Consider the following 25,598-nt stretch of genomic DNA (forward strand, 5'->3'; position numbering starts at 1 on the left):
TTACAAAGTAATCAGGAATAGGTATAAAGAATAAAAGACAAGATTTTGTCTCACCGTAGCATCGCCGCTTGTTGTCAGAGAGCACAAAACCTGGCTGGCAAGTGCACTGGAAGCTGCCAGGCGTGTTTGTACAGGTGCCAAACTGGCAAAGGTTCGGTTCCACCTCGCATTCGTTAATATCTGGATAAGACATGAAGTAAGAAAAACGTGCTGCAAGTGCTGAAGAAAAGATTATTTATGACTATAGGTGTATCAATGTCTGTCTTACCAATACACTGGTCATTCTGCACCTCGTAACCCGGTGGACAAATACATCTGAAGGAGCCATCTAAATTCTGACAAGTTCCTGGGGAGCATGTCCCAGGCAGACTCACACACTCGTTGATATCTATACGAGGGGTAAGAACAGTGTTTCAAAAAATGAGAACTCAACAAGTGGTATTAAACACAATCAAACTTACCAACACAGTTTTTCCCATCAGGTGTATTTTCATAACCTTCATGGCAGAGACACTGGAAGGAACCTAGCCCATTGATGCACTGTCCATTTCTGCAAACTTGACCCTGGAGGGCGGTGCACTCATCAATGTCTGCAAGTAATAAACACTTCTGTTAACCTTTTATGAATCCGTGGATACGTAGAAACATATTTCAACAATGAGTACTCCGTACCCATGCAGTCATTGTTGTGTGTGAGTTCAAAGCCAGGGAAGCAGAGGCAGTTGTAGGACCCTACTGTGTTTTTACAGGTACCGTTGCCACATGGCTGTCTGTCGCATTCATCAATGTCTAAAGGTCCAGAAAATATTGGTGTTAAAAACAGCAAAATGCAAGGAAATGCTCTGTTAAATCCAATGTTGATTATCCTTATACTCACCCATGCACATGGTCTGGTCTGCAGTTGCCTTGAAGCCGTTGTGGCAGAGACAACGATAGCTGCCTTGGGTGTCAATACACTCTCCGTGGCTGCATACATTTGGAATTTCCTGGCATTCGTTGCGGTCTGACGGAATGAAGGACGCAAAGAGACGACGTGTGAATGTTGATAAAAGTCAAGCATTCCAAGAAAGCCACACACCAAGAGGTAATCTAAGATCTACTTTTCAATAAACCAACCTCCCACGATCTACAGTTTTTTTAATCCGGGCCACCGACAAAGTTCAGCAGTTATGTATGTTCAGAGGTGTTCACACATTTCAGCACACGAGTTACTAAAGAAATAATCGAGTCAAAAAGATCTACCCGTATATGTATTTAGTCTTACAACTTACGTTGATGTTCCATAACCACATACTTTGTACAGTTCGACTTTATTTGTATATTTTGCTCAGCACCGAGATGGAAAGGGCGGAAACTGAGTAAACTCCCGTCCCCTCACCACCAAAGGGAGCCGAATTGAAGCATACAATTGCGGCACATATTTGAAGTGTCCAAAATCAATGTGTCACTTAATGAGCAGTTGTCACAGCTCGAGGAGAGACTGACAGCTACACACATAAGAAGTTGTCTTCGGCATTGAGGCTCATCAAAAGAGACAGATATGCATGTTAAAAAAATAAATAAAGTATATACAAAGTATTGCGCATGCACACATCATGGTGTCGCGTTATGGACATAACATTGTTCATAGCAGACTTGAAGAAATCTTACTGTATTGAGCACATCATCCACACAGTATCCATAAGATTTCAGGGCAAGATATGATGTAAATCCTATTCTATCAAGCTGTGCCTAGCTTACTAACGATGAATGCCTTGGTGGGTATTGCGTATATCAAATATTAAGGACTATTGGTGGCCCTTACTATTTTAAATAGTTGGCCAGGCGTGCAACCTATACTCAGATGCGACTTATATATGTTTTTCCCCTTTTTTATTGGACATTTTTGGGCAGATTTGACTTATACTCTATATTGCGCGACTGACAGTTTAAAAAACAAAAACTTCCTGATAATCGCATTCCAAGAGAGCATGTACTTACCCACACAGGCCCCACTAGGCGATAGTTTGAACCCTGCCGAGCACTCGCAGCGATAACTGCCGGGTATGTTGATACATTTGGCGTTCCGCTGGCAGAGGTTGTCTCCGCTGTTGCACTCGTCAATATCTTTGCAGGATACAAACAAAAAAAATCAATGTCTAACAACAAGCAGTATTGTTTTTTTTAAATTTGCTGCCTGTTATTTTACGAGGGTTACCTTCGCAAATGAGCAGTATATTGTTATAGCTGAAGCCCATTGGACATTCACATCGGAAGCTTCCGATTTGGTTGATGCACACGCCATTGGCACAGATCCCTGGAATCTCCCTGCACTCATCAATATCTGCAAACAAGAGCAAAAAATATATAAAGTGCGTACATGTTTCTTTTCTCATAACACGGGGCAAAAGGGTGCCAAATATAATACAAAGATTTTTGCTATTAAGTTCTTTTTCTGGTTGGCGAATTTAATTGGCTTTTTGTACGTTGTCATTTGGGGAAACTGAATTTGTATATTTCAAATAGATCTTTTATAAGTTATAATAAAGAGGAACATTTGATATAATCGAGTAAAATTATTCCCAGTACAGTGGTACCTCGAGATACGAGCTTTTTGCACGGCAACGCGCTCGTAACATAACATAAACAAATTTAAATGAACTTGGATTACAATGCAGACACACTCAAAAATAAGTTTAATCTAACTTTACACTAAACTTAATTCTAATTTTAACTTTTGAAACCTTTCTTCTCCCGGGTTGGCTCTATTTGCCCCGCCTCCACCCTGACTTTCAGATCCAACCTATCGAGGGTTGTTTGCTTTTGTATTCCTTTACAATATTCCAAAAATGATGCACACAAATGTCCTCACAATAGGATAATGCACGGCCACTTGCCAACTATAAGTAGTATACGTATACTCCTCTCGTATTACCGATCGTTCCGCCATTCGCACTGACTAACGGGAAAAAAAACAGAAAAAATGCAATGCTCCGCCCAGTGCTCGCAGAGACATTACACGAGGGAGTTGCGACCAGAAAGACAGTGGCCATGATGTTCTTATGAGCAGCCTCTCGCGTCCACTCTATGCTCAAATATCAAAATTTGTCTCGTATCTCAAGATAAATATTTGCCCGAAATGTTACTCGTATCTCAAACTGCTCGTATGTCGGGGCACTCGTATATCGAGGTACCACTGTACATATTTTCAGTATATAAGCTGCCATTGTAAAAGAAAGTTGAGTGAAAAAAATAGTATTGATTTGTTATGACAACATATGACTTGCATTATGAACTTACCAATTGGCTTCCCAGTGTGGATATCAATGATGAATCCGGGAGCCTGGTTACCACAAAGTAACTGATACTGAGCTGAAAAAAAAGAAGAATGAGTCAACCTTAACAAGAAACAAAACACAACTGCATTTGAGCACGGAGTATTCGTTAACTGTGTAAAACTCACAAGTTGCAGGGGTCGGGCAAGCCTCACATGGCTTGTTCCATGCCTTGCCGACATTGTAAGCACAGCAACACATCTTTTTGGTCATGTTGAACGACAGCTCGTTCTCGCACGTATCGTTGAAGTTGCGGTAACACACACTTTTCCTCATGTCTGAATTTCACCCACAGAACCGAATCAGCAACAGGACTTCAGCAAAAAACAACCGGTCCGGATGCGTCACCTACCCATGCAGTTATTTCCTCCATTGACTTGCATGTACTCCGGCGGACAAACGCAAGTGTAGTTGCCCAAGGTGTTGTAACAGGTACCGGGTCCGCAGATCCCAATGTGGGTGGTGCATTCATCAATGTCTATTTGTTTAGAAAGTGTATTAGTAGTATAGGTAGATGTATAAATAAGGTTGGAGTGGGTCGTGAATCATCTTACCTTCACAAATTCGAGTCTCCTCGTTGAGGTAATAACCTGCCGGGCATTCACATTGGAAGCTACCAAAAGTGTTGACGCAATTTCCACCTTGGCAGAGGCCTGGAAGCTCCTGGCATTCGTCAATATCTGGAGAACAAATCATATACTGTAGTATAGCTCCTTATTGATCTTAAAGAATGAAAAGGTCGATGGTTTACCTTCCAGGATGACAGTAATGGGGTTGGGTCTGAAACCTTCTCCTCCGGGACAGAGGGTTCGATATTCGGCTGTTGTAAAAAAAATCATGCTGTTAATCTCTCGGAGAGTGGGAATTAGAATTTATATTTTTTTAATGAAATTTTGTCTTCAATCTATTTTTTTAATGTTTCAGGTAGTGACGATACTTTATAATGTCCTATTTAAGTTTTTTTTTTTTTTAAGTAGATTAGGAGGTTGTGTGTACTTGAGTTAGGGGCGGGGCAAAGTTCACAGGGGTTGCCCCAGGCTCCGCCCAGCGAACAGCAACAAGAAGCTCTGGTCACGCCCACTCCAATTTCAGCGCTACAGGAGATTCCGCCATCTCCGCGTGGTAGGATGTCCAGAAAGCAGTTGCCCACACGAATATCTGAAATCCAAAAAATATCGAAACTTTTTAAAAGTAAATTCAAATGACTGATACTTAGTGCTTAGTGTAAATTAAAAGCACACACGTGACAGTACATGCGCGTACTATGCTAATCCTTAGTAAAGATTGATATCGAAAAATAACACCATACCTAAATACAAGTGCAAAAAAAAAAATGGAAAGCTTCATTCAAAACATGGGAAGGATGATTCAACAGGAAAAAATATTTTTAATAATATTAAAATTTCTTAAAATGGTAAATTGGTAAGTCTGGGCTTTTCATGATTTAAAAGCATCAAAATGATGGCAAAAAAATCTGGAAATAGTATTTTACAGTATTTAAACTACGCTACTAACACTATTTTATACTTCTACCCACCTACACAACCCACGCCAGTTGGGTTGAGCTCAAAATCAGCCGGGCAGTTGCACAAGTAACTTCCTGGTGTGTTCACACACAGCCCGTTGATGCAGTTCACTGGGTCGGCGCACTCGTTGATATCTGGAGTGGTGCAAACAACTTCATTTATTCACGGCATATCATCACGGAAAGCCAGTCTTAATATAGAAAAACACTTTAAAAATATCAGTTTCATTTATTCAACGTGGGACAGCACATATTAATGAACATATTTATATTCATGTTAATGAACAAATATATGTAAAGCAGTGGTGTGCCTTCAGAAACTTCAAGGCCTTCTCTGCTGGCCTAAGAAATATCTGAATCATATATTATATTTTGTCCATCAATACTTATTAAATAATTCCAAATTTTCAAGACGAACTTTTCAAGAAAAAAAAGCTGGACATCATTAAGAAAGGTCGGACTATTCCAAAGCAAACAAGCCTGTCAAAACCGGGAACAAGCATTTTCAGCACTAAATCGAATAAAAACGTATGCCAGAAATACGACAGGACAGGCTAGACTTTTAGCATTAGCTTCGATGGTGATAGAAAAGAAGGAGGAAAGAAAGGAGAATGGATATTGTGTACAGTTAAAAAGGATTTTTGGTGATGGCTATTTTCCTAAATATAATATTTCAATTGTATGAGGTTATTATTGATCATTTTTTATGTGTCGCAGCTGTAGCTGCAGTAGAGGTTTTATAGCCATAAAATAGTTTTTGAGGGTTGGATTGATTCCGATAGCTGAAGGCGTCACTAGAAAATTCATGGACCGCCACTGAAGTAAACATGTAAGATTGTAGCCGAGGGCTAATTTCCATCTTTAGTTCCTTTGTGTAGGTTGGAGATAAACGATGACACATACTAGACACACACACACGTAGCAGTTTTAGATAGAGTTGTGATCGCAATTTTGTTCGTCTAACAGCCAGGCTTAAAGATGATTGGCCAAGAGGTTCAGAGATGGGAATTCACATATTTTAATTGGTATTGAGTTCCTGGTATGAAGGTGTTTTGGCTAAATGCAATCTTTTTGAAGGGAACTACACATTCACCTCTAGAGCCAGCCCTTGTTGATATGTTGGAATTTTTTTGTACAAAATCTTGCAGTAGAGGAGGAGCTTTATGTTGGAAGGATTTTATAAACTAAGGTAGCATCTGCATACTTAATAGTATTGTTCCAGTTCAGGCATTTTTGCTTTTTTTTAAATATCTGACAATGATGGTGCGTTTTTGGCTTTCTATTCAATACTTTCAAAATATGTTATATCATCTGTTATTATACTTATGAGACTAACCTGTACAGTTTCCGCCGCTCCGATCAAGCTCGTAACCATCATCACACACGCAGCGGAACATCCCCGGAAGGTTCTGACATGTTCCAAACACGCAAATGTTTTGGAAATTACACTCATCGATATCTGTGGCAGAACATGAAGGAGATTTTAATGATCTACTTGAGGAACAAAAAAAGGAAATAGTTAAACGAGAAAGATTTAAGTGCACCTTGACAGGCCTTGCTGTCCTCTGTTGGTGTAAAGCCCATCTCGCACTCGCAGCGGTAGCCTCCCGGTGCGTTCAGGCACTGGCCGTTTTCACACAAGTTCACGTTGTCGGCGCACTCGTCCATGTCTGGCGTAAAAAAGTATTGATCAGACGTGACGGTTTTGCTTCTCAGAGTCTCGAGAGGTCAACAAAAATGTTTAGGGGCCGCTTTAAGAAACCAAAAAAGTCGTACCAGAGCAGGAAAAGCCATCCCCGTTGAAACCATCCTTGCACGTGCACCTGTAAGAGCCTGGCGTGTTGACGCAGTCTGCATTCAGGTTGCAGTTGTGGTCCTCTGCCGAACACTCGTCCATATCTACACGTAGTTTACGATTTAATTTTGCAGTAAATCTTTGTCTAGGCAGTATTTCAAGAAGGTGATATACGTTATGTGAATAAAAATTGGAATATTTACCGATACACTTGATGCCGTCTCCCAGCCAGCCGTCACGACAGCGACACTTAAAGCTCCCGGGAACATTGATGCAAGCGGCATGCATGTCGCAGTTGTTAGCACCGATCTCACACTCGTCAATATCTGCAAATATATTCAAGAAAGTGTATTTATTAAGATGTTAACTCAGGCATTCAGTCTATTGACATTAATAGTCATGAAAATTTAAGTCACAAGTGTCAAAGTGGCGGCACGGGGGCCGAATCTGGCCTGCAGCATCATTTTGTACGGCCCGATAAAGTAAATGAGTGCTGATTTTATGTTTTAGGATCAAATTAAAATGAAGAGTATAGATGTATATTCATATTCCTGATTTTCCCCCTTTTAAATCAATAAATGTAAATTTTTAATCCATTTTTTCTGTGTTTTTAGTTCAAAAATCATTTTGTAAAATCTAAAAAATATATATATAAAAAGCTAAAATAAACATTTTTTAGATCTCGAAAAAACTAAATATTCAGGGCTTTTAATCCAGTTCATTTAATCCATTTATTAAAAAAATCTAAATATTATATCTAAAATGGTCCGGCCCACATGAAATCAAGTTGACGTTAACGCGGCCCTGACACCCCTGATTTAAGTCATTCAATGGTTGACACTATCCATTTTAGCTGAGAGAGCTGGCAAAAAATTGCAGCCAAACTCTATATGTTGTTTCTTTTTTAAAGAAACATTCAGTACCATGAATTTTACATTGTATTTTTTTTCATCATCCTTGGGAGTAAATTCCGACTAAAATATAATTGTTGAAAAAGTCCACTCTAGTTATGCTTTCCCTTGGGAAGGGCCATGCAGTAGATCTATGATCATTTCACATAATAACATACATATACACAACAGTAACAATTTTAATGATACCTTATTACGAAATCAGAAGCAGGTAAACTTAAAATTTAAAAAAGTTTCCATCCTGCACTCTGGAAGGTGCTACACAGCCATAACAGCCAAGACAAATGGACTCAAGGACAGTTTCTTACCCAAGAACTGTCAACATACTCAACTAATTTACAATTAACTTAATCAAGACTTATTGCTAGCCACTTTAGTCACTTTGTACCACTTAACCATGTTGACTACTACTTATACTAATTTATTATGTTGACCACTTATTCACCTATTACTATTTATTGATTATTTATTTATCATTATCTATTTTTTTGTTTGTTATTGAGTTCATAGACTCAGCGAATAGTGGTGCACTCTCAACAACTTGGCGCTGAACGTCTGCAAAACCATGGAACTCATCCTGGACTTCAGATGGAACAAGACGGCTCCGCTCTGCTGATCTCACATGTAGTACTACTTATTTATTTATTTGTTATTTATTGATCATTTATGTGTCTGTTTGTTGTTGTTATTTGTGTACTACCAGATGAAAGCTTTCAATCTCATTATACTTGTATAATGACAATAAAAGCATTCAATTCAATTGAATTTTCAACGAAAACATGCTTGAAATTGCTCATCATTTTAAATGGCAACATTTCAAACAAAAAGGATTTCACAGTCTGGATGAATTTGACCCCCCTGAATTCGTGCATATATATGTGGGTATGCATTGGGCACCTGTGCATCCGGTGGACCCCTTTTTGACAAAGTATCCAAGCTGACAGTGACAGATGAAGGAACCCTTAGTGTTCTCACAGTCACCGTGGAGACAGATGTTTGGGTTTAAGTCACACTCGTTCACATCTGCGAGTGTAAAAATAGACAATCGAAAACATGTGAGTGATTTTGGCATAGATGATCAAATTGAACGATATAAAACATCTTTTCTTCTCACCGATGCAAGTCCGCATGTCCATAGAAGCCATAAAACCGTCATAGCACAGACAGCGGTATTCTCCGGGAATGTTTGTACACTGGCCTCCGTCGCAGATGTCTGGCGTCTCCTCGCATTCGTCGATATCTAATCCGAGGGAGATGGTTTAAAACGTTGGTAAAAAGAACGAGGAAAGAGCGTGGCGAAGGTCTTTCGGTGTACCTGAACATGTCCTCAGGTCGGGCATGAGAGCGTAGCCTTCACTGCAGCTGCATTCGTAGCTGCCCTCAGAGTTGGTGCAGTGGGTTTCGCACCCTCCATTCATGATGGTGCACTCGTCAATGTCTGAAAAAAAGGATTTTATATACAGTATGATAAAACTATCCTTACGGATTTTTAGTTCAAGTTGAGGAATAGGGTTAACTCACCAACACAACCCTGTCTGTCTGGTGTGGCCTGGTAGCCGGTGTCACATGAGCACTGGTAGGTTCCCGCCATGTTGACACACTGGCCGTTCTTGCACAAGTTGTCACTCAGCTGGCACTCATTCACATCTGACGAAGAAAAACAAATATTTATAGTGGCAGCTATATCAGAAATAATGAACTAGCATATTTTCTCGCATATAAGCCGCATCTGCGTATAAGCCGCACCCTTAAAATTGTCTTAAAATCGTTGAATTTGACGATTTTTCTCGTATAAGATGCCTCCTGAATCACAATTTTCACCTCCATGTTCATAGAGGGAGTACAAATGTGTTACTTTGAAGGGAAAATCTTAAGAAAAATCATTGCATGTGGTATTTCTAAGATACTGTATAAATCGATTGCTAGATTGCACATTCCAAAAGGGTCTTGCCTGCACGTAGACAAATTCAAAAAGGAAGTCATGTGAGCAGTACAACCAGGAAGTGTGTCTGTAGCGGTCTAGTTTGTCATCACTAGTCAAGATGGCAGCGCCCTGAGCAAGCAATGGCTGGCACAAGTAAGTTTTTTCACGTTTTATGCAATATGCGTTTTTTTTCTTTTTTAATAACCGTATCGGTTATTAATTGTCTTGCATTGTCTTGTGTTATGGTGTTTCGCCTTTGTCACCTTGCAGTTTCATGCATGTCAAGTCTAATTTATGCTCGTATAAGCCGTACCCTCGATTCTGTCATAATTTTTTTTGCGACAAATAAGGCGTATACGCGAGAAAATACGGTAACACAATGATATCATAAAACCACTTCAAACTGAAGCTGTTGAATGAAAATGCGTGTTATTATTAGACCATGTAAATCTACAACAAATATTGCAAGATCATGACTCAAAACAGAATACTTTTACTTCATTCAAGGTCAGCCTTATTGAGTTTGTTCTACTTTTGTATGCTTGTCGCAAAAACGTCTCCACTGATTTCCAAAAAGAGACCAATAAAGAACATTGTAAAATCGGGGTGTAAATCTAGCCTCATCCGTGACTTTGTCCTTAAAGTACCAGAAGGTTATCCTTTACTGAATGACCTTCAAGAAAATTTTGTAAAGTCATTCATTCCCCAAAAGCTTTTTTATGGAACCTCATTCAATTGAGTACGTGTACCTACAAACCTGGACACTTAAACTGGGGCCAAAGTTGTCAATATAAGGGTCCCTGGCCAACAGGGCCACACATAATGTATTTTTTTTCATTTTGTAGGATGCCATATAGACCCCCGAAAGTAAAGTTATTTTCCTCTCGGCCACATGTGTCAAAGTGGCGGCCTGGGGGCCAAATCTGGCCCGCCGCATCATTTTGTCTGGCCCGAGAAAGTAAATCATGAGTGCCGACTTTCTGTTTTAGGATCAAATTCAAATGAAGAGTATAGATGTATATTATATTTCCTGATTCTCCCCCTTTTAAATCAATAATTGTAATTTTTTAATCAATTTTTTCTGTGTTTTTAGTTCAAAAATCATTTTGTAAAATCTAAAAATATATAATAAAAAAAGCTAAAATAAACATTGTTTTAGATCTATAAAAAAATGAATATTCAGGGCTTTTAATCCAGTTCTTTTAATCCATTTATAATAAAGAAATCTAAATACAGTGGTACCTCGTCATACGACCGTTCGTCATACGGAATGCTCGTCTTACGGGGGAAATTTCGATCGAATAATTCGCCCGTGATGCGGTCAAAGTTTCGTGATACGACCAAGCCAGGTTGCCATGGCATTTTTTTTGGCATATCTTTCGTGTATAACAATATTTACGAGCACCGGATGAGCTATTCAGACCAGGAAACGCACAACGCGCATGCGCGGTGAAAAGAGGGCTTTCTGGGTAATGAAGTATACTCGTGCTCGCAAAAGTATCCCCGGCAGCAACTCTATCATAGGCGCCGTTCGATGGGACGCGAACACAGATGCTACAAGGTAAAAGGAGCCGCTAGCCAGCACCCTGAAGCTCCCATGAGAAATCCGACTCGGATCGCTGCCGCCTGTGCGACGAGGAAACAGAGTCGTCTGAACACTTATGGCTCCGCTGTCCGGCCTTAATGACCGAACGCTACCATCGCGGCTTGGGCAACTCCCTGGATGAACTTATCCGTGTTCCAGTGGCAGCCCTAGCGCTGCTGAGGGTAATCCTCAGGCGCCTGAGGTGAAAAAGAAGAAGAAGAAGAAGAAGAAGAAGATGAGCAGCGGGGCGATCGCTGATAAGACTGCTTGCTGCTCGTTGGCAAGTGGTCGTGCGTTCTCCGATTGTGAGGACATTTGTGTGCATCATTTTCGGAATATTTTGAAGGGAATAGTACGACAGCAAACAGCCCATCGATAGCGAACGTGAGGGTGGAGTGTTTGTTCTGTTTACGAGTGCGTTGTGTGGAGGGAAAAAAAAAACGAAGCCCCTCTCCCCTCGGCGAAATCCGGCCAATTTTAGTTAGATTAAACACTTTATTTCTATTAAACCACTCGTTATTTATTACTTTGTCAATATATGGCGAATTATAAGAAATAAAACATTTTTTTTCAATCCAATATCCTGTTTCTGGTGTTTTTTTCAGAGAGTTGGAACGAATTAAATTGTTTCCCATTCATTTCAATGGGAAACTTTACCTCGAGTTACGAGTAACTTGTCATACGAGCTCAGTCCCGGAACGGATTAAGCTCGTATCTCGAGGTACCACTGTATATCTGAAATGATCCGGCCCACGTGAAATCAATTTGACGTTAAAGCGGCCCGCGAACCAACCCGAGTCTGACACCCTTGCTCTAGACCAGGGGTAGGGAACCTATGGCTCGGGGGCCAGATGTAGCTCTTTTGAAGGGTGCATATGGCTCTCCACTAACCTGTAAGGTAAAATATGGAAACCGCTGATGAGAGAGCTGAATCCCGAATGTACTAATAGGAGCGTCACATCAGCACTACCTCTACCGCCTTTTTAATAGTTTTCTAAAATTATTTTCATTAGACTCTTCTGCATGCATACTCTCATTGATACTCATTGATTACCAACAGCATAAAAATGTTGTCAAAAGAATTTAGAGGCTTTTTTTTTACTTTAAAGTTGGTGAAATGACTAAAAATGTACACATTTTCATGTATTTTTACTTTTGAATTCTGAGTATGGCTCTCAAGGAATAATATTTAAAAATATCAACTGTTTATGGCTTTCTCCGTCAAAAAGGTTCCCGACCCCTGCAGTCTAGGCAGTAAATCCGCCGGTGTGATTTTGTGGCGCACCTTCACAAGCAGATCCGTCGGCGCTGAGCGAGTGTCCGGGGGGACATTCGCACTCGTAACTGCCTTCAGTGTTGAGACAGGTCCCGCCACGACACAACAGGGGGTTAAGCTCACATTCGTCGATGTCTGCCGGCCGTCGGTTAGACGAGAGAAGGACAAAGGTCAATGAAAAGGGGAGACAACAGAGTCGAGAGACCGAGTTACTCACCCATGCAGTTCTTCATCATCATGAAGCCGCTCTCGTAGCCTTCGAAACATTCGCATTCAAAACTGCCAGGAGTGTTGACGCATGTTCCGTGACCGCACAGGTCCGGGGAAATCCGACACTCGTCAATGTCTAAAGCACAGACGTAGGATCAAAAAGGAGGCCGATAACTCGTGTCATTCTGAGAAAATGTTTTTCTTTGGCCAGCAGGTACCTGTGCAGTTTCTTTCCTCGGCGGTCAGAGCGAAGCCGCTGTTGCATCGACATTTGAAACTTCCAATGGTGTTCCGGCAAGTTCCGTGAGTACACAGACCGTTGAAGACCTTGCACTCATTCACATCTGTGAAAAAACATAGTCACAGATACAGCATTTCCTAACCAAACATGCTACTAGTTATACTATGCTAGGTTCACCATACAAGAACCAATACCACAATTAACATAGATTTACGGATTTTACTGGGCCTCAAGTAGTGATGTCCCGATCCGATACTCAGTAACGGCACCCAATACAGTGACTTTTGGACAGTATCAAAAGGTGGTCCTGAGATCGGATTCGATCGAGTACTTGTGTTTTTAGTGCTTTTAGGCAGCAGTAAATCTGTTGGCTGAGTGGAACTGGTTCTCTTTCAAATCTAATAATAGTATCAGACGATCATGTAATTTTTGTAAACAGAGTATTTTCAAAAAGATTTTTAATTGACCGGTTAAATTATTGCGCCCCGGTGTCCGAGTGTTTAGTGCATCGGCCTCACTGTTCTGGGTTGAGGGTTCGATCCCAGGTGAGAACTCACTGTGTGGAGTTTGCATGTTCTCCCCAAGCTTGCGTGGTTTTTCTCTGGGTATTCCAGTTTCCTCCCACATCCCAAAAACATGCACACTATGCTAATTGTATGCTAAATTGCCCCTTAAGCAATGTTCCCTCTAATTTTTTGTTTGTCTGGGCAGAAAGACAACCTCCCTGAGCACACTGAGTACCGGTGTGAGCAACATCATCATTGCTCGCTATGGGCACACACCAGTAGCAGGTGTATGTCTACTACACCTAAATGATTTATTAATAATAAAATGTAATGATTAATATCTATGAATGGGCGGCCCGGCAGATGAGTGGTTCGTGCGTCGGCCTCACAGCAAAAAAAAAATAAAATAAAATAAAAAATAAAAATTTGTATTTTATTTTGTGCGCTCCATATGATTTACTGTGCGCAGAGAAGATGAGAGTAGTGCGCAATTGCGCACGCGCACAGCTTAGAGGGAACATTGCCCGTAAGTATGAATGTAAGTGGCTGTCTGTCTCATTATGCCCTGCGATTGGCTGGTCACCAATTCAGGGTGTCCTCCCCGCCGTCTGGTGCCGATAGTTAGCTGGGATAGGCTCCAGCACCCCCACAACCCTTTTGAGAAGTGTTTTGGAAAATGAATGAATGGTTAGATTTAATTAGTGTTATTTTTACTACTCTAAAAAAAGGGCAAAACATATTTTTTTTAAAATGCGGTTCAAGATGTACCTTTGTAGAAGGGCCTGCCAGTCAGGATGTCCCTGTTCGCAAAACCAGGTCCCCTCGGGCAGATGGCTCTGTACTCAGCCGAGCTGACCTTGGGACACTCTTCGCAGTCGACACCCCAGGCAGCGCCCACGGAGCAGCAGCACATGTCCACTCGGTAGCGTCCCGGCAGAGGCTCTCCACACTCGTCCTCCAACCATTTCATGTAGCACTGCTCACTGCGCATGTCTTAGAAAATCCAAATTCGCTGGTTACATTTTGCTACCGCACCCCAACTCCCAGTACGAGTCCCCCGTCCTCACCCACACACGTGCGTCCGGTGCTGTCCAAAGTCAAACCCTCGGCACATTCGCAACGGAAGGATCCCTGAGTGTTCACGCAGCGGCCATTCGTACACAATCCGGGGAACACCTCGCACTCGTTAATGTCTAGAAGGGGCAACATCCCATTTCGTCGAATCAGTGCCAGGACGTGGATCGGATCGATTGGTCGTCTTGATCTTACCTTCGCAGACAAGGCCCTTCATGCGAGCAAATCCTCGTGAACAGGCGGTGTCTAAAAAAAGGCCAGTGACAGTATACTTGAAAAAAATGTTTTGTTATCATCATGCGATTGCTATTGCGATTTTTACAATGCATTTCGTAACTATCATTTTTTGCGTCTACTGACCAATCTCGCAGCGTTCGCAGGGGCTTCCCCAGGCTGCCCCCAATGTAGAACAGCACTCCGACTTTAGCGTGGCTCCATTGATGTTCACCTCACAACGGTTGTCTTGGATGGTCAGCCAACAAGTGCTCTTCATGCTATCTGTAGAGTTAAAAGAGAAAACTCAAAGAATGAATGGGACATCTAATGGCTAAAAAGTTTAATGGGCTTGTTTCAGCAGGCACTAATTCATTTATTCTGTGCCAATTAATTATACAGTAATCCCTCGAATATTGTGGTTAATGTAGAGCACATGTGTCAAAGTGGCGGCCCGGGGGCCAAATCTGGCCCGCCGCATCATTTTGTGTGGCCCGGGAAAGTAAATCATGAGTGCCGACTTTCTGTTTTAGGATCAAATTAAAATGAAGAGTATAGATGTATATTATATTTCCTGATTTCCCCCCGTTTTTCTGTGTTTTTAGTTCAAAAATCATTTTGTAAAATCTAAAAATATATTTTAAAAAAGCTAAAATAAACATTGTTTTAGATCTATAAAAAAACTGAATATTCAGGGCTTTTAATCCAGTTCTTTTAATCAATTTATTAAAAAATATATCTAAATATTATATCTAAAATGGTCCGGCCCACGTGAAATCAAATTGACGTTAAAGTGGCCTGCGAACCAACCCGAGTCTGACATCCCTGATGTAGACTAAGCATCGCCGCGATAATGGAAAAATCGTGAAGTAGGGTCACCCCTATTATAATTTTTTTTTCTTCAGTGCTGAGTTCTTTTAGCAAAAGTGGTTTCTACTTACGAGTTAAGCATGGACTTTCACATTTTAATGAACTCTAACAAAAAATAAATGAAAAAAAATGTTTTTTTAAATAACTAATAGTGGAAAAAATCGGAAACGCGATAATCGGGGGATTACTGCACTACTTATAAAAGTAGGGAGTGTAAGGTATTAAAAAGATACAATGTGGTTTTTTTTTCTTAGGATTTGGGTTTACTGACAGGATCTCTCGACAGTTGTGGCAGAATTTCTACGCCCAAACTGTATTTATATCAAAGCAACAGACCGACTGACAGACGGATAGATGAATACTTTCTTGATGACATCACAGAGCGAGAGATGTTGTGAATTAGTTCTACTTTTCCTCCAAAAACTTCGACCACCCAAACAGCAAATCATAATATACTTTCCCCTTCATCTCCCTTAGTGAATGATGATCCTTCAAATTAAAAGCAGATAGGAACCAAAGGCAGAAGCATTTATAGCGCTCTGACGCTGTCAGCCATGCAAATCTTCTTGGATGACTAATTGTACCTTCGACTTCCAGCTAAAGCAAGCAATTTTCCAAAAGTAACAATCCTCCAAACAAGTAAAAACTATAAATAGCAGAGAACTTTCATCTTTGGCTAACGGCATAATGTAACACATTGTACGGCTGCACCAACAGGCAAGCGAATACGGTGCTAATAAATCACCTTCCAGACTTTAGCGTGGTTAGCACAAGTCTCTGAGAAAGTTGAATGTAATCTACCCCATTGTTTCCCAACCATTGTGCCGTGGTACATTGGGGTGCCGTGAGCAATGGTCAGGTGTACCGTGGGAAATTGCAAGATGTCATACGATGAAATATTCAGAGAGAAAAATTCATATGAATATGTTTCCCGTTAGTCAGTGCGAATGGCGAGGCGATCGCTAAAACAAGAGTTATTTATAATACTTCTTGCAAGTGGTCGTGCGTTATCCTATTGTGAGGACATTTGTGTGTATCATTTTGGGAATATTTTGAAGGGAAGACAAAAGCAAACAACCCTCGATAGGTTGCTTCTGAAAGTGTAGTTGGAGGCGGGGCAAATAGAGCCAACCCGGGAGAAGAAAGGTATCACAATTTAAAACAAAATTAGAATTAAGTCTAGTGTAAGGTTAGATTAAACTTGTTCTTGAGTGTGTCTGCGTCGTAATCCAAGTTCATTTAAATTTATTTATGTTATGTTACGAGCGCCTTGCCGTGCAAAAAGTTGTTTGGTTTCAAAGGCATCTACTTTTGCGGATGGAAAGTATGTGAGAGCACAACATTTTCTTAAGTAATATTTGGAGAAAAGTCATAAAATTATGCGATGAAAAACAGTACGTTACTTATTTTTGCATCACTCGAACCGGAAGTTGTTCAGGGTCTGCTTTTGGGGACATTAGGTCAAAGTAAAAAAAAATGATTTTGGAATAATTTTGGAGGTTTATGTGCTTCTTGCTGATCAAACTTTGATTAGAATGATTTATTAATACAGATGACAGTTTTAAATGGAAAGATTTCCAGATGGTGGTGTCCCTTGAGAGTTTTTCAATGTAAAAAGTATGCCACAGCCAATGTTCCCTCTAATTGTTTGTTTGTCTGGGCAGAAAGACAACCTCCCTGAGCACACTGAGTACCGGTGTGAACAACATTATCATTGCTCGCTATGGGCACACACCAGTATCATATACCTGCTATAAGCAGGTGTATATCTACTACACATAAATGATTTAGTAATAATAAAATATAATGATTAATATCTATGAATGGGCGGCCCGGCGGATGAGTGGTTCGCACGTCGGCCTCACAGCTAAAAAAAATAATTCAGATTTTATTTTGTGCGCTCCATATGATTTACTGTGCGCAGAGAAGACGAGAGTAGTGCGCAATTGCGCACGGGCGCAGCTTAGAGGAAACATTAGCCACAGCTCTAAAATGGTTGGTTCGATGGATTCTCAGAAAACCGGACTTTTTCATGGCTAAAAATTAGCATAAGATTAAGATGTCTTACCCACGCAGATGGTGTTGGTGGAGTCCAATTTGCTCCCGTGGGTGCACTCACAGTTGAAGGACCCGATCACATTGCGACAGACCCCATTGACGCATGGACTGGATTCGCATTCGTTAATGTCTGGAACACACACAAACACGGACGCACACCCGAGGTCATGGATGTGGATTGAAATATTAACGAGAGAAAAGTAGGTCAGCCTGCTTCGACCACCAAAAAACAGATGGTTTCCCGTCCGGAATGTGTGATATGTTCACCTTCACATGTCTCGGATTCTGGCTTGAAGACAAAACCTTTTGGGCAGGAACATGTGTATGAGCCAGGAGTATTTCTGCATAAGCCGTTGTCGCATAGTTGGCGATTGACCAGGCACTCATTGATATCTGAAAAAGAGTTTGAACATTGAAGTCATTTGTATAAACGGAGAATTAAGCCACAAAATATTGGTTCCTTCCGACGTTATCCAGCTCATGATCCGTGCAATTTATGACTCTATTTTGCATGGCCATTTGCCAAAGCATGACTTGAATACCATCAATAAAAGTATTTGCATCAAAAGACAACATTTTCATTTGTAATTTTGTATTCTGCCCGGTGTTTGTAATTGCTTCCCTCGTTTCGTTTCAGGAAGACTTTCATTTGTCACTAGGATGTAATGCTAATGTGGGCCAATGCAAGGTAAGCAGCGATAATAAACAATGTGAAATTATTCGTTTATCTGGCTGTGTGAATCAAGATTGAGTTATTTTAGCAATAAAGTTTTCAGTAGCCAAGTGCTTAGCACAATGTAAAACAACTATCCTTCATTTTTTTCTACCTCCACCAGTCAAATTCTTGTAAAATTGTTCATGATATATTTTACCACTACTATTTCAATTTTACTACTACTACTATTTCAATTTTACTACTACTACTATTTCAATTTTACTACTACTACTATTTCTATTTTACTACTACTACTATTTCTATTTTACTACTACTACTATTTCTATTTTACTACTACTAGTATTTCTATTTTACTACTACTACTATTTCTATTTTACTACTATTACTACTACTACTATTTGTATTTTACTACTATTACTACTACTACTATTTGTATTTTACTACTATTACTACTACTACTATTTGTATTTTACTACTATTACTACTACTACTATTTGTATTTTACTACTATTACTACTATTTCTATTTTACTACTACTACTATACCACAACTACTACAATTTTACTAATACTACTATTTTACTACTGCTACTATTGTATTACTATTACTACTACTATTTTACTACTACTACTACTACTATTATTATTTCACTACTACTACTACTATTTTACTACTACTCCAAGTAGCAGTACTATTATTAATACTGCAGTACAAATCCCATTTGGAATAAAGATGCCAAATGCATAACCCTTTCTAAATAAGCATGGAGATTTCTACTCGCTTTCAAAGCGTGCCCACTCACCGACGCAAAGTTTGCCACTCGTGTCAGACTCGTAACCGATATTACAGATGCAGCGGTAACTTCCTCGCAGATTCTCACAAATGCCATTCTGACAAATGTCTGGATCCAGGGCACACTCATTAATGTCTGGGGAAAATGGAGACAAATTCTTCAGCAGTTGCTAAAAAACAAAGCAGTTCTATGCAACACGGTTAAGCATCAAACTGACCTCTGCCATCTGCTGTGATGCCGATTCCACTACTGCACACGGCCTGGAACTCAGCTAAAAAGATTTTTAAAAAATTAAAAATCCACACAATGTATCAACGAGAAACTTTAAAAAGTATTTTTTGTGCTTTTACCTGAGTTTCGTGAAGGACAGGGATTGCAAGGTTCTCCAAATCCATGTTCAGGATTGGCACAACAGCACTCCGACTTAGTCACCGCTCCCGGGAAGGGCCTTGAGCACGTGCCCATCTTTATGGCACCGTAACAGGTGGTCCTCATATGGGTGTCCACGCACACTCTCCCATCCACATCAATAGCCAGGCCCGGCGGGCACTCACAGCGGAAAGAACCCTCCGAGTTGATGCAGCGGCCATTCATGCAAATTCCAGGTGTCAGACACTCGTCGATGTCTTTGGAAGAGAGAGAACATCAGTCACAATTTTGAGGCTCCTTGTCTCTAATTGGCCCATTAAACCATACGAGTTATAAGGCCGTTTAGTTAAACAATCCGATTCTAAATTCCCCTAGTTGTGAAAAATATCCCCTATTTTACTATACTTTTCTTCTTCAGATTTTCCTATAATCTAGCTACTGAATTTTCCGCATGAGGCGCAACTAAAACACTTCAATTGAGCCTTGTCATCTCATGCGCCTTTATACGTATGTGAATCAATATTGATTAATCATTGTATAAAATTCCTTTTAGCACAGATCCACCTAGCCGATGTATAACTCAATTCCTAACTACTACTACTAGAACTTGTTATAATTTGTTTCAGATGTACTGTAATTATTTTCTTTATAAAAATTAAATTTGGTGTTCAAAAAGTCCTTTTGCAAATTTGAGTCTTGAAAAAGTGGTGGTCGTCTTATAATCGGGGTCTTCTTATATTTGGGCTAATACGCTAATGCAAACTCCTACTACTACTACTGCTCTATCTAGTGGATTAATAACAAAAGCAACTACTACTATTTCCACTGAAGTTCCCTCTAGTGCACATGTGTCAAAGTGGCGGCCTGGGTGCCAAATCTGGCCCGCCACATCATTTTGTGTGGCCCGAGAAAGTAAATCATGAGTGCCGACTTTCTGTTTTAGGATCAAATTAAAATGAAGAGTAAAGATGTATATTAAATGTCCTAATTTTCCCCCTTTTAAATCAATAATTGTAATTTTTCAATATATTTTTTTCTGTGTTTTTAGTTCAAAAATCATTTTGTAAAATCTAAAAATATAAATTAAAAAAAGCTAAAATAAACATTGTTTTAGATCTATAAAAAATGGAATATCCAGGGCTTTTAATCCAGTTCTTTTAATCCATTTATTTAAAAAAATCTAAATATTATATCTAAAATGGTCCGGCCCACATGAAAACGAGTTGACGTTAAAGCGGCCCGCGAACCAACCCGAGTCTGACGCCCTTGCTCTAGTCAGAGCATCTAAAACACAACCCACTACTACTACAACCAAACCTACCCGTGCAGTATCGTCCATTTGATGCCAGGGCAAAACCAGGCTTGCATATACACTTAAAGCTCCCATCTTCATTGATGCACATGCCATTCAGACACATATTGGTCGTGGCACATTCATCGTGATCTGGAGGGAGAGAAAACCATAAATCAAGTTCTGACAAGTTTTCCTGAGCAAAAAAATAATTTAGAAACATCCCTTAAACAGACTACACACTTGAAATACCCAAAGTCTTATGATATTGATAAACAGTAGTTAATTGATTTTTTAAAAAGTATCTTGTCTCCTTACCAATACAGTTCTTTCCACTCGGCGTGAGTTCAAATCCGGCATTGCAGATACACTGGAAGCTTCCCTCGGTGTTGACGCAGCGGCCGTTGCGACACATCACCCCGTTGACGATACATTCGTCGATATCTACACGGGCGAAATCAACAGGTATTTGAGTTTGGTTTAAGAGTTAAAGAAACTGATTTGATTTCGGACATATACCTATACAAGCTTGCTTGGTGGGTGTTCCCTGATAGCCCTCATGACACTTGCAGTGATAGGACCCCGGTGTGTTTACACAGTCGCCATTGATGCATGGATTACTCACACATTCATCCACATCTAAAATGGAAACGACAAACAAAAACAATTGTTTCAAAGTTATTCCGCAGGAAGGGCTATGAATTATGTTATGTTACAGAGAGTGACAGAAGGTGGCAGTGCAAGGCTGCAATAGGAAGAGTTTGCATGGGGTGGGGGGGCTTCGTAGAGAGGGGGGTTTTGCTTACCAATGCATTCTCCACGTACATCCTGCTTGTAACCCATGTTGCACTCGCAGCGATAACTGGTGGGTGTGGGAATACAACGTCCATTCAGACACAGATTGGTGAAGTGCCTGCAGATGTCAACGGTGTCGTTCACAGTAAAAGTGCCTGGCGGAATGAGAAAAAAAATTGGGAAACTATCAAGATTTAATCCAGGAATGTTGGGAGATTTTCTGTCAAATAGCTAGTCAGATCATACAGAAATATTTAATTTGTAGGCAAGACAAGCAAATAAGATTGACGCCCTTGACTGCCTGTGATTGTAAATGCTGAGGCAGTGGAGTCTTTATTTTCTCTAAGATAGCACTTATTGCCTAGAGTTAAGTAAGTTTTGTTTGCCCCAGCTTCACCTGGTATTGTAAGTACGCTACTCGTAGTTATATCGAGTATTTAGGTTGATAAAGTTAATTATTTTGGGCTGCATAGGGGGACTTGAGATACGTTTAGACACCCCGGGGTATACATATAGTTTGTTGCATTTATACATGTAGTTTATTCCCCTGTCTAGACTTTTATTATATCAGTTCTGACAGTGGTACCCTTATGCCTTATTTCCTGTATTTTTGTGGGTGTTCATTCGAACACCTGTCTGGGAGGGTGGTTTTTTCCCGTTTTTATTTGAGGGTGCCACTTTAGTATCTTTTGCTTCCCCTATGTTGTCCCGTAGTCCAGGTTTTGGTGGACTTTGTTGTTAATAAATCATCATTGAAGGCTACTTGCAGTGTGTGTCTGGCTCGTCATTGACTGAATCTTTCTGCTGTGGTAGTTGCGACTCCCTGGTATATCTTACCATCAGGGGGAGTCGTAACAAGTATATAAACACTTGTATCAAAGATTCAACTGAATAGTCAACCCAACCCAATAATCCTTTCACAATCACCGAGTAAACAGTCGAACATACCTATTTGTTGATGTGTCATTAGTCCACCGCCATTCCCTCCAAAGTTTCCACCATTCCCCCCAAAGTTTCCACCATTCCCCCCGTTGCCTCCGTAGTTTCCGCCATTGCCCCCGTTGCCTCCGTAGTTTCCGCCATTGCCCCCATTCCCATTGGGAACACCGGGATATCTGTGTCCGTTGTTGCTGGGGTAGTATCCGTTGGGATAGCCGTTTGGGAGGCCGTGTCCCTGGGGAACGCCGACGATACATAAACGACGGAACTCATCTAGAAGAGAAGAGATGGGAGAATGCAAATATTGTCGATCATCAGTGCGATTTCGATTTAAATGTTTGAAGCCTTAGTACGAATAGGAATTTGAACGTTCAAACTCACCGGACCCCCTGACAGGGCACATCTCGGGAATCTGTCCCAAAGCCCAACAGCGGCCGGTGTCACAGCAACATTGCATCTTGGTGTACTGGCCATTCAGCTCAGCGGCACATCGGCCATTAGCCAGGGCGGAGAAACATGTCCCCACACGCTGATCTGAAAAAGGATTGGACATATAGACGGTTTTATTCGAAGAGTATAGTATAGGCCGTTTTGTTAAATGTGCGCATTATAGTGCGGAAGATACAGCAATTGATAGAACGAGTAGTTGCAACGATAATAGTCAACAAAATATTTCAAAGTGAGTTCAAAAGGTTCAACCACAAAAATTGGACGAAAAAATACCATTTGCTGGTCACCACCAATAAGGAAATTAACCCTAAAATAATGCAACGATTTGGGGGGGTGATTTAGTATTTATATATATGTCACTGGACCATTCTTGACTACAGCCTGGAAAATAGACACTAATTTTTCTAGCATGTTTCTTACGCCAACAAATAACAAGGTAATATTTATTCAGGAAAAAAAATACATCTTAAAGCCTCCTGGATAGCCTAGATGACTTTACAGATGTAGTTTATTTAACCAGACCTTAAATGCTATGTCAATACAGTAAATATGTTGTTTTTCTTAGTTGTCTGAGCTCTGTCGAGTACACCAAATTGCTTCAAGACTCCGCCCTCTCCTCTGTTATCATTACAGGTGGGCATGAGTACATCTGGAGTAGTACTAGTAAGAAACAAAAACAGTGGTGGCAGGCGTGCTCCGAGATTCGACAGACTCCACTCGTCAATTAGAAAGGGGCCTGTGTTGGCAAACCTCACCTAATAAAACAAGTATTTTTTGCAGCCATGCCACTGTACGACACACATGAAAAGGTTTCAGGTAACAGCTGCTTGGAAAACAGCAGCGCTAAAAATGACCTGCACCCTACCTGAGGGGTGGGGAGGAAGTGTTTTTGGCATGTTGGTTTTGGGCCAAGGTCCGTACGGCTTATATGCGCATAAAAAGTCGACATGCACAAAACTGCAAGTTGACAACACCATAACGTCATAATGTCATGACGTCATGACGTCATGACGTCATGACGCCATGACGTCAAGACAATGCGGCCGATACGGTCATTTATTTCAAAATAGAGAAAAGATAAACAGATAAAACGTTAAACAAAATTTATTTTGACGTCTATGAATGAAATTCAAGAAAAAAAACTCACTTGTGCCCGTCACTGCTCGCTCGGGGCGCCGCCATCTTACCTAGGGCCATCTTACTCTGACTGGCCAGAAGCGATTTTGAAATAAAACAAAATTCCACTTTGACTTTTTTTCGTTTTATTTCTTGTTCGAAAGTGACAACTATTGCAGTAATATGAACCCTCGAAAGAATTGAGATATTTTGACATTAGAAGCAACATGGCTGCCACAACACCTTAAACTTTAGGTAAGAAAATTGTAATTTCTGTCATTAGAAAGCATCAGGTTCTCATCAAGATAGACTCATTTCTTTTTTCAAATTGACTTTTAAATTGACTATTGACCCTAATAATGTGCTTTTGATTCATACAGTATCTCAGAGATACCACGTCTGATGATTTTTCTTAAAATTTTCCCTTCACATTTGTACTCCCTCTTAAAACCATGAATATGGAGGTGAAAATTGTGAATCTGAGGGCGGCTTATATGCCAGAAATTGTAAAATTCAACGATTTTAAGGCCATTTTATTGGTGCGGCTTATACACAGAGGCGGCTAATATGTGAGAAAATACGGTAATTTATCAGCCGGAATTAAAACTGATATTTTTTACTGGTTCATGAACTATGAACTTTCCCTAAGAAAATGGATCAACCAGAAAGGTTGAACTACACCGAACAAATAATTTCTGTCTAAATCTAGGCCATTAACAAACACAAGTTTAAATTTGGAATTCCAAGTGCTCGATGGTGTAGAATTTCAAAGAACGAGAGTCGGCTGAGAGGGCGGGAAGTCAATTGTGGCTATTTCCTTTGAACCATTCGATTCCCAAGAATGGCACGTACATACTGTAAAGTATAACTGTCTATTTCGAGCAAAATGGAGGAAGAAAAAGTTCAGCATTAACCAGCGAAAGGGGAGTGATACATGTTAGGGGGCCCACATGTCGATTATCTCACTAATGAGCCAGCAGTCTGGAATTAATCCGTTCCATGTGGAGCAATTCTTGCCAATTAGATCCGAACATTGGTGGGACTGTGCAGTGTGTGGGAATACATGAAGTTCCAGCCCTCCACAGACAGGCAGGCAGGCGTTCATTAGAGACAGATATGCGTTCCCATTCTTTTCATAATATATACAGTCTCGAAACGTGAGTTAAAAGCCGTTAACATCCCGCAGGACTAAGTGAGCGGAGGATTTCGACGGGATTGGATGATGAGGATGACGAAGGCTTTTAATTGGAAGCAGATGGCGCTTTGTGTGTTAGTCTTTCGCCACGACGCCAGCATATGCTTTCATTTGGAGAGAGGTGTTTATAGTAGAGCCTAACTGACTGGACGGATCTTTTTCCTCCGAATTCCGCCGTGTGACGGGGCATTAGAGGTTCTGATTACTGGCACGCCCTCCTAGCGCCCCCTACACCCCTCTGGCCTCCCGTTATTCGGCATCCATGTAAGATATTTGATGAGGACTGACTCACTTGGCTTGCCGACCGAAAGCCGTAAATTCTGAAATTGGGTTTTGGATTATTTTGGACATATAGAAATCCCCAACGGGCTATGTTTTAAGAGATTTTTGACCAATTGTTCTGGTACTCGGACGTTTTGTCGAAACACGTTTGGTTCCCAGACGTTTGGTCCACCGGAAGTTTGGTCGACCT

At 40.6% G+C, this 25,598-nt stretch overlaps 1 protein-coding gene across 1 annotated transcript in view; it reads right to left on the minus strand.

Moving 5' to 3' along the window:
* Positions 1-25,598, minus strand: part of fbn3 (fibrillin 3) — a 118,963-nt gene that overhangs the window by 6,965 nt on the left and 86,400 nt on the right. The window contains exons 13-52 of the mRNA XM_077606561.1: positions 22,747-22,899; positions 22,375-22,638; positions 21,438-21,581; positions 21,151-21,270; positions 20,950-21,075; positions 20,662-20,784; positions 19,322-19,597; positions 19,189-19,242; positions 18,981-19,106; positions 17,770-17,895; positions 17,513-17,632; positions 14,722-14,859; positions 14,557-14,607; positions 14,355-14,480; positions 14,056-14,280; positions 12,759-12,884; positions 12,548-12,676; positions 12,340-12,465; positions 9,067-9,192; positions 8,861-8,983; positions 8,660-8,785; positions 8,443-8,568; positions 6,838-6,960; positions 6,616-6,738; positions 6,384-6,509; positions 6,176-6,298; positions 4,852-4,974; positions 4,311-4,472; positions 4,066-4,134; positions 3,869-3,994; positions 3,667-3,792; positions 3,443-3,592; positions 3,280-3,351; positions 2,198-2,323; positions 1,981-2,106; positions 878-1,003; positions 673-789; positions 462-590; positions 269-388; positions 55-180 (exon numbers count right to left, since the gene is read on the minus strand). Of these exons, the coding sequence (XP_077462687.1) occupies positions 55-180; positions 269-388; positions 462-590; positions 673-789; positions 878-1,003; positions 1,981-2,106; positions 2,198-2,323; positions 3,280-3,351; positions 3,443-3,592; positions 3,667-3,792; positions 3,869-3,994; positions 4,066-4,134; positions 4,311-4,472; positions 4,852-4,974; positions 6,176-6,298; positions 6,384-6,509; positions 6,616-6,738; positions 6,838-6,960; positions 8,443-8,568; positions 8,660-8,785; positions 8,861-8,983; positions 9,067-9,192; positions 12,340-12,465; positions 12,548-12,676; positions 12,759-12,884; positions 14,056-14,280; positions 14,355-14,480; positions 14,557-14,607; positions 14,722-14,859; positions 17,513-17,632; positions 17,770-17,895; positions 18,981-19,106; positions 19,189-19,242; positions 19,322-19,597; positions 20,662-20,784; positions 20,950-21,075; positions 21,151-21,270; positions 21,438-21,581; positions 22,375-22,638; positions 22,747-22,899 (5,247 nt within the window). The remainder of the gene's footprint in view (positions 1-54; positions 181-268; positions 389-461; positions 591-672; positions 790-877; positions 1,004-1,980; positions 2,107-2,197; positions 2,324-3,279; positions 3,352-3,442; positions 3,593-3,666; positions 3,793-3,868; positions 3,995-4,065; positions 4,135-4,310; positions 4,473-4,851; positions 4,975-6,175; positions 6,299-6,383; positions 6,510-6,615; positions 6,739-6,837; positions 6,961-8,442; positions 8,569-8,659; positions 8,786-8,860; positions 8,984-9,066; positions 9,193-12,339; positions 12,466-12,547; positions 12,677-12,758; positions 12,885-14,055; positions 14,281-14,354; positions 14,481-14,556; positions 14,608-14,721; positions 14,860-17,512; positions 17,633-17,769; positions 17,896-18,980; positions 19,107-19,188; positions 19,243-19,321; positions 19,598-20,661; positions 20,785-20,949; positions 21,076-21,150; positions 21,271-21,437; positions 21,582-22,374; positions 22,639-22,746; positions 22,900-25,598) is intronic.

Source organism: Stigmatopora argus, chromosome 8, assembly GCF_051989625.1.
Source record: "Stigmatopora argus isolate UIUO_Sarg chromosome 8, RoL_Sarg_1.0, whole genome shotgun sequence".
Taxonomy (NCBI): Eukaryota; Metazoa; Chordata; class Actinopteri; order Syngnathiformes; family Syngnathidae; genus Stigmatopora; species Stigmatopora argus.